General features: G+C 29.7%; 1 protein-coding gene and 1 long non-coding RNA gene across 2 annotated transcripts; both read left to right on the forward strand.

Moving 5' to 3' along the window:
- Positions 1 to 1,279: 1,279 nt before the first annotated feature.
- Positions 1,280 to 2,027, forward strand: LOC110009949 (hypothetical protein). Its single transcript, XR_016322205.1, has 2 exons — positions 1,280 to 1,606; positions 1,705 to 2,027. It is a non-coding gene; the product is annotated as a hypothetical protein (long non-coding RNA).
- A 2,254-nt stretch (positions 2,028 to 4,281) lies between these two features.
- On the forward strand, positions 4,282 to 5,240 carry LOC105638397 (EG45-like domain containing protein 2). The gene is made up of 3 exons (XM_020680693.3): positions 4,282 to 4,482; positions 4,601 to 4,880; positions 4,993 to 5,240. The coding sequence occupies exons 1-3, from the start codon at positions 4,365 to 4,367 to the stop codon at positions 5,012 to 5,014; spliced, it is 420 nt and encodes a 139-aa protein (XP_020536352.1). The 5' UTR covers positions 4,282 to 4,364; the 3' UTR covers positions 5,015 to 5,240.
- Positions 5,241 to 8,959: the final 3,719 nt, after the last annotated feature.

Raw genomic sequence — 8,959 nt, forward strand, 5'->3', positions numbered from 1 at the left:
ATGGGAAAGTGAAAATGTGTATTACGGGTAGGCCATCAAAAATCAAAGGATTTTATGGAAAACTTCCTAAATGGTACTTCAATTGTTAACAGGTTACTACTAAAGACCGAAGCTCAATCTTTTAATACAAATCAATCCTCACCCACATGCTTTATCTTTTTCTCTCACTCAAATAAGTCCACTTATAATCTCATTCTACCCCAACCGGGTTTGGTTCAACTCGACTCAACTCGACTACTCAACTCTATGCTAAGACTCGACTCGGTAGGATGTCTCATGGTGCTTCTACTTGCACATGCTTGAACGTGTAATTTAGGAAGAAAAAACGTTATAAATTTATTCAAATCAATACATATATATATATATATATATATGAGCAAGCGTTGTTTCTTTAGAAAGTTGACATGTGGCATATCGACTTGACATTTTAATTTGGCATGTGGTATATTTTTCCAGTTAGGCTTCTACTTTGCATAATTTGATTTGATTTTTTAATGTATTAATGTATTGATTTGGTTTGGATTTATTTTGAATTAGTGTTTTTTGTTTGGTTTGATTTGATTATTCATGTATTAATGTATTAGTTAGTTTTTTTTTTTTTAAATGGTGCTGTTTTTTTTTTAAATTTTAAATTGTTTACTCTCGAGAAAAACTTTAGCTTTCTTAGAAATATTATACATATAAGTTGTATCACTATATTCTTCTATATCTTTGGCAAATGTGTATTGGTTCCTGCTTTTAAATAAATTATTCGTTTTTTTCTTAAAAGTTCAGAATTTTCTAAATTTTAACTATTTCCACTAAAGAGGTTAGTAGTTCTTACTCAAACTTTATTTTTGTCTCTTTCTTTAAAATTATTTAACACGGTTTGCAGTTATCAATTATCAAATCAATATATATATATATATATATATATATATATATATATATAGCAGGTAGAATTTGTTGGTGTTGCCACGTAAGATTCCAAATTAATGATATGTGTATGGCTTGATTGTTTGTTTTTATATTTATTTGAAAATAAATTAATTTATGATTGAATTAAACTGTCTTAAATGTAATTGATTAATATAACGTTAGAGAATTAATAGCTTAAGTAACAATTTATATAACTTTAATGATGTAAATAAATTTCATAATTTATAAATTTTAATGATTTGTACAATTTTTTTTTTATTATGCAAATTGATGTCATTGTTGATCATTTACAAATTACAACAAATCAAAGACTACCAGCATGCAATATTTGTGTGATCCCATCTTCTACATTGTAATGATTATTTAATTTTGTGGGTGCTTTAAGCCCTATCTTATTACCCCATGCATATTTATGGCGTTGCTGAATCTCTATAAATAGGGAGATAATGTGTTTAGCTTTCAATCACATTTAAGTGCCAATTTAATCATAGAGAGCAACCAAAACTAAAATCATGGGGAAAGGCAATGAAAGTATTGCTTATGTTGTGCATGGTGGGATACCTTGCCTCAGTTGCATTTGCCATTCGAGTGAACGATGACAATGGTGCTGAAGAGGGTGGTGCCAACGGCGAGGGGGGTGCTTCCGGTAATGTCAATGCCACTGCTTCTGCCTATGTACCTTCCTATCGTAAGTATATATAGATCTATATATGTATATGGAAAAATTATTAGATACTAAAACTATGCTGTAATTAAATATGATGGTGTTCCTCTGTTTTGGAATAGCCACCCAGCGTTACGGAAGTGATTCACTTACGCTGTTGGCTAGAGTAAGTGAAGCCTTATGGGATGGTGGGGATAAATGTACAAAGACTTTGAGAGTGAGGTGCATTAGTTCCTCCGACGCAAGCAAACCTTGCAAAGGCATACCTCTGTCGATGTAAGAGTAGCTGATTACTGCCCAGACTGCAAGACAACTTTTCAGATTTCTCATGATGCTTATGCCAAGATTGCTGATCCTGATGCTCCATCAATCCAAGTTGGATATAGCTTGTAACTCCACTTCACTTGGTTTTACATATATATAATATAATCAAGTAATTAAATTATGGATGGATTGTGATTATCTTTGTTTAATATGCAGGGTGTAAGGAAAGTCATAAATGGCATTAACAGGGAAGCTTGTGGGTAGTTCCCCAAGCAAGTTTCCTATTATCTCCGACATAAAAATATAAATAAATAAAAAGGGAAAAAATAAATAAAGAATTTGTGAAGAGTGTAAGGATGATGTTCAGTAATGTAGCATCCATCTATACATATCTTCATGTAATATCATATGATTTTGTTTACAGTTTATCTTGAGTGAAAGATAAATCAACTCTCATCTCCCTCTTTCTTATCTTTGAATTTTAAATTGCATTATTCCATGATACTATAGTTGTTAAAACAAGAAACTCAATAAGACTAATCTCATACTCAAAGAATACTAATTATTTAAAAAAAAAAAACATCAACGGCTTATTAATTAATCTTACTAATATGGATATCAAAACAGTTTGTTCGATACTTATATATGTATAGACCTATATTTATCAAATGTTAAATAGGTTTTTTTTTGTCTCACTTCATACCGATATGGACTTCATGATTCCAACTCTTGCAATGGAATTCTGAATATCATGCCACGTTACTTTTAGTTTCCGTTTCATAATGCTATACCCAAAAAATGGTCGGAGGAAAAAAATTATTTGGGTGGTGAAAATATTCAATTTGCCTTAGAGAATGCTTGATGTTTCAAGATATAACTGCAAAAAAAAAATTTAAATAATTCTAAGAGTGTAAAACGAGACTTAATATATAAACTTAGCAAATAATATGGGTTCAAAGGGACGACTTGCATGAATTTATGTCAATGAATATTGAAACTCATATTATACAAAACCAATTGCGTAAACTTTAAGGAATCTATGCATTTGGCTGAAAACCAAAGTTTTATATATAATTTTAATGCTATGTTTAATAGCGAATTTGTAAAAAGATTAAACTACTCTTATTAATAAATTTACTGTAAATTAATTTATACAATTAATTATTTTATTAAATAAGGATTTTCCTTAAGATAATGATATGGTTAATTTTAATATTTGCGAACAATGATGAATTATGACAAAATAAAAATTATTTTTCAATCTTAATTCTATTCCTAATAAATTTTCAAAAAGATGTAATATTCACCAAGTGAGTGTAATATTATGACAAAATCAATAAAGTAAATTCATGACTTTAATTCGAGAGTATTCGTTGTCTTTTATTAAAAAAAAAAAATCCAATAAACAACCTTTAATTCAAGGGCGTATTTGATATTTTATAAAAATTAATTCAATAAACAAGTATCTTAATCATGTTTGATTATACAGATATATAGTGATATGAATGAATGATGGATAAAAGTTAGATAGAGAAGCCCTAAAAGATCCAAACTTATTCGGATGGAACTATGAATTTCATTAATGGATAGATTCCATGCCATTATGGAAGGCACTATAGATATGTATAATGATACTATCTACTTCCATCATGTCTCCACAAACGAAAGATAGATATTTTCTTGAAAATTGTTAAAAAATTCCTGACGGGTATACAAGGAACATTCAAGATGTGTAAGTAAAAGGTTAACCTAAAAGAAGCAAACTGTCAAATATTAAGAGCCATGGATAAAATTACAAAATATCAAAGGGAGATACTGTAACCGTTTCATTACATTTGTTCCATGGATAGATGAAAAGGAAATTTAGCTAATGGGTGCTTTCTTGTTAGGTGAAAGCACTCTCAATATGCTATCCTTGTGTGATTCCATTATTTATATGTTATATATAATGATTTTAAAGAAAAATGTAATCAAGTCAATCGGTGTGTTTTAGTTGGTCTTGTCACTTATGTGTTAAATAAAAAATTTCAAATTTAAAATATTTTTTTACCATAAGAATTTTTATCAATTTAGTAAGTAAATGGAATGACTATTTCTATTGTATATTTCACAATGTTCTTTCGACCCATTAGACCTTTCAATGAATAAAAAAGAAAAAATGTAATTTTGAAGGCGATTTTTTTTTTTTTAAATTCTTATTAGAGAATACATTAATTAAGTCCTATTTTTATGTACCTTATTGGATGCTTATCTAATTAAGCAATTTGTGCGATTAAGCAAGAAACTCCAATTAATGCAAATCTATGTGGGTATCCAATTAATCAAGAGACTGTAAATATGCTATGTTTTTTGTGATTCCATCATCTAAGTGGGTACTTTATGCCCTATTTTATTACCCAATGGCGTTGCTGACTCTTTATAAATGGGGAGGGTGTGTTTTTAGCTTTCAATCACATTAAATTGCTAATTACAATCTTGAACACCAATTTAGAGAGAGCAACCAAATTAAATTAAAATCATGGGGAAGGCAACGAAAGTATTGCTGCTAACTCTGTGTTTGGTGGGATTCGTTGCTTCAGTTGCCACCGAGGGGAATGACATTGGGACTACTACTGTCTACGACCCACCTTACAGTCGTAAGTACACAGCTACGCATTTGAAAAAATTATTAAACACTAAAATTATTTTCTAATTAATATATATATATATATATATATATATATATATATATGGTGTTTCTCTGTGTTGGAATAGCCAATAAATGTTTTGGAGATAAGCCTCTCAAGACTACGCTGTTGGCTAGAGTAGGCGATGCCTTATGGGATGAAGGGGATGCATGTGGTAACATGTTAATAGTGAGGTGCGAGAGAATCGGCGACGCCTCAAACAGACTTTGTAAAGAGAACGCTACTGTTGTTACATTAATAGTTGATCACTGTTCAAACTGCAAGACAACTTTTGAGATATCTGTAGATGCTTATGCCAAGCTTTTCGACGTTGTCGTAGTTCGAGGACTCGTGGTTTCATATGACATGTAAGTCCAGTTCGATCACTTAGTTTCTGATACAATTAATATAAACCCACGCACACACCAAGCTAATATGGCTTCTGACTGTCTATATATATCTATATATGTTAATGTGCAGGATAAACACGTTGGAGGGATAGATGAGCTTGATAAGAGAAGCTTGTGTGTAGTTCCCCTAGCAAGTTTCTTATCATTAGTTTTCCAATATCATAATTTAAATAAATAAAAAGGGGAATAAACAAAGAATATGTGAAGAGTATAATTAAGGATGATCTATGTATATCTTCACGTAATAAATATCAGTTGGCTTTGTTTGTAGTTTATTTTCAATGAGAGAAAAATGAACTTGCATCTCCTCTTTCTTAATTTTAGTTGGCTTCTTCTAGGACTGCATACTTTGGCTCTCAATTCTAAGAATTTAATATTTGTTGGTTTTAATGCTCTGATACCACTTGTTGGATATTAGCTCTGATACCACTTGTTGGATATAAGTGTAGTGATAAACTCCAAGATTGATTAATAATTTATAACACCAAGAATAATAACGGGAAAGGCAACCAAAATAATACTAACACAAAACACCAAATATATTTGTATTAATAAGAAGCAAACATTCACAAAGCTTAAGGAAAGAATTACTTACTTGGCTTTTGCTTGGTGCTTGCTTGGTTTGCTTGGTTACAAATGAGAGGAGAGGTGGTATTTATAGGCATTTCCACCTCCTCGATGTACGGCTAAGATTTGTTTACAAAAATGGACAATCTAAATTACAAGGAACATTCTAGAGTAAGATATTTTCATTACATCTTATGTGTGGAGAATTGTGGAGCATTCTAGAATGTAGGCTTGGACCTCCAACTTTGGGCTTAAGGCTTCCCAAGTCTTGGCTTATTATAACAGCCCATTTTGGTGGTGACTAAATTAATCGGTGATATTTTAATAATATTAACTCTAATAATTTAAAATTATTGGAAATATTGAACTTGACAATTTTGATCAGGAATGAATACAATGAAGGTTTTCATTTCCCTTATTCAATTCTTGAAAAACTTGATAAGATTGGAAATAATTGTATTATGATTTTATTTTAAATTTACATGTTTTTTTTTAATTTTATTTAAAAAATATTAAGTATGCTGGCTTGCTTGAAGTCGGAAATTTTTAGTAAAAATTGTAAAAAAAATTCTCACTAAATGTCTTTCAAAAAATCTCACTAGATATATTAATTTATAATTCCAAACAAGCTGTAGAATGTAGAAAAATAAATATATTTTTTTTTGAAGAAAAACATGTAGAAAAATATTAAATAATTAAAGAAAGAAAATTTCAGTGATTTTTTATCTTGTAGCATGTAGAAAAATATTTCCATCGGCAAAGACAACATATATATCAGATTATGAAGAAACCAGGTTTCAATATTTTATATTTCTTTGTATCATTTATTTACTCAGTTAGTAAAAAAAGATTTACTAAATTGATATTCTCTTTTAGATGAATGAAAAGCCAAATAGATTTATGGATTTATATTTACTTCAGCTTTCTAGTTCTAAAGGAAAACTGGTAAAAAAAATATTAGGAATAGAATTTATAAAATTTACAATGGATTATGAAATAGCAATAGACTTAGAAATGAATTACAGTAGAATTAAAAGCTAAATTCGTATTTAAATGTATATAAGAATTAGCAATTACTACCTAGAACAAATACTTTTTTTTACTAAATCATATATTTTTGAAACAAATTTAGCAACAAAAATTCATCAAAAGTACATTGTCGTTGCTTTACAAACGGAAATTAAAAAACAGAAAATATGATACTTAGAAGCAGAATAGCAATGGACTAAAAACGGAATTTGTGTCAATGACATCAAAATTTAGAAATGGAGCTACATTATTTGAAAACAGAAAGCTCAGTTTCTAAATTAGCAACAGATGGATATTCATTTTAAATAGCAACGATGTATCTGTTCTAGAGTAGCGACTGATATATAAACTGTTTATAATTATATTCATAAACGCAGAATTTTTCCTCTAACGACTTTTGGACTTCAGAAATGGAAATTTTTGTGCTAATCTCAATTTTTTCTTGTAGTACTTAAAAAACCTTTTTGAGAAATAATTTCATAAATTAATGTAAAAGTTGTTTTCAAAAAAATTTTGCTATGCCCTTAATTTTTGGAAATTTATTGCTTTTTCTAATTTCGAAGCTTCAAGTTGGAATAAGTCATTTCATAATTTTTTTAAAAAAATTAGAAATAAATTTGAAGGAAAATTATTTTGGTCAATAAATAAAAATTCTACAAGTGTTGAATAAATAAAAATTCTTCAAAAAAAAAAAAAAAAGGAAGTACCTGCCTAAATTATATTTTTCCCTAAATGGGGGAAAAATATAGATAGCAAACCAAGAAAGATGGCACTTTTTTTTTCTTTGGCTTCCATATAAATAGCAAATGTTCATATATGAGTGAGGATCCTCTTTTGATTTTTTATTTATTGGAATTTATTTAGTTTGGACATTATTCTATAAATTATTCCATTTATATATAATTTATTGCTTCCTCTTTCAGTAATGCATGCTATCCATATGCAGCATTCCCTTACAACCTGCAAAATTGGAAATGTAAACAGTTATTAGCGACAATTAATTATATATGATCGCTGTGGGCATAACGGCAGCATTTTTTAATTTTTATGCAAATTCATTTTGTTTTATTTTATCTTAGTACAGTCATATTATTTTATATATCTCGTTGTTTTTTGAATAGATCGGGTCATCCAAAAGTAGTGTATAATCGGTTATGAAAATGTCAGACCAAACCGTTTGTCCAGCTCTTCTTTCACAAAAAACACTAACATTATACACTTCAAAACATTAACAAAAGAAAATGGAGGGGAAAAAATTAGCAGAAATATTACTCACTGGGTATATTCAATTTTGATTTTGCCAGCAATAGGATTTGCAATTAGAGAGAAAGCTTCCGGGGACAGATCAATAGTTCCTTGGCAACCTGGCGGATATTAATCGACTATTGTTACATCAACGCTGCCTCCCTTGCAAGGTGGAGGGCCATTGTTTGTGGCACCAGTACACCTGACTCTGTATTTCCTCCCGCAAGCTGCCCCGTTATTCCATATGGCGTCGCTCGCTGCGGCTATCATTACCCCCTTATTTGCATTTCCATAGCAATAGGAGGCTGTCACAGGAAGAGAAAATGTAACATTTATGTGATTAGAAAATAATTATGGAATCAATCGTTTCCAAATCAGTAAAATTATATATCTTTGATTCGTCGTAGGGTAAAAAGGGTCAAAATAATATTATGAGATATATAATAAGAGTAGCCTAATAAAAACTTGTGGACGAGAGGATTTAAATTTAAGATTTCTATCGTATGCATTTAGATACTTACGGACATAATGGTTATAGAAAGTGGCAGTCCCTTCTGCAGCATATGAAATTGTGGCGAGGCATCCTGCCATGCTTAGCATCAGCATTACTTGCATCCCTAATCCCATGATTTCTACGTTGAATGGTTTTCGAATTTTAATTTAATTTAATCAAGACTCAGTGTTTTAAGATGTAGTCGGTCTCTCCTTTTATGGAGTCAAGAATCGCATATGTACATTGTATCAGTATATTAAACAAGGCAGTTAAAATGAGCATGAGGTGTTCTTACTTATAAGCTACCTATTAATATAATTAATCAAAACTCATAAAATTTGATATGTAAGCAAGTCAAATATAAAGTATTTTAGCAGGTAAATTTTTCTAAATAACTCTATTTTAGCTTTTAAATATTAAATTGTAAAGTATTTTATGGTTTTCAATACCTTGTATTTTTCAATGCATATTCTGAATATATATATATATAATTTAGAGAATTTATTCTAATTAATCTTCTTTATTAATTTACTACGGATAGGGCTTATGCCATTTAGGACCTATTCGGCAATTTTAACGGTTTAGTAGATGTTATGTTGTAGTAACTGTCAGCTATTTTACTAGCTATTAGCGGTTAGATATTAGCTACTGTTTATATAGCGGTTAAAATAGATGTGTTCGATAAAAATAAGTGTTTGATTAG

The sequence above is a fragment of the Jatropha curcas genome, chromosome 8, assembly GCF_041381405.1.
Source record: "Jatropha curcas cultivar XTBG-Jc1 chromosome 8, XTBG_Jcur_1.0, whole genome shotgun sequence".
NCBI classification, from domain to species: domain Eukaryota; kingdom Viridiplantae; phylum Streptophyta; class Magnoliopsida; order Malpighiales; family Euphorbiaceae; genus Jatropha; species Jatropha curcas.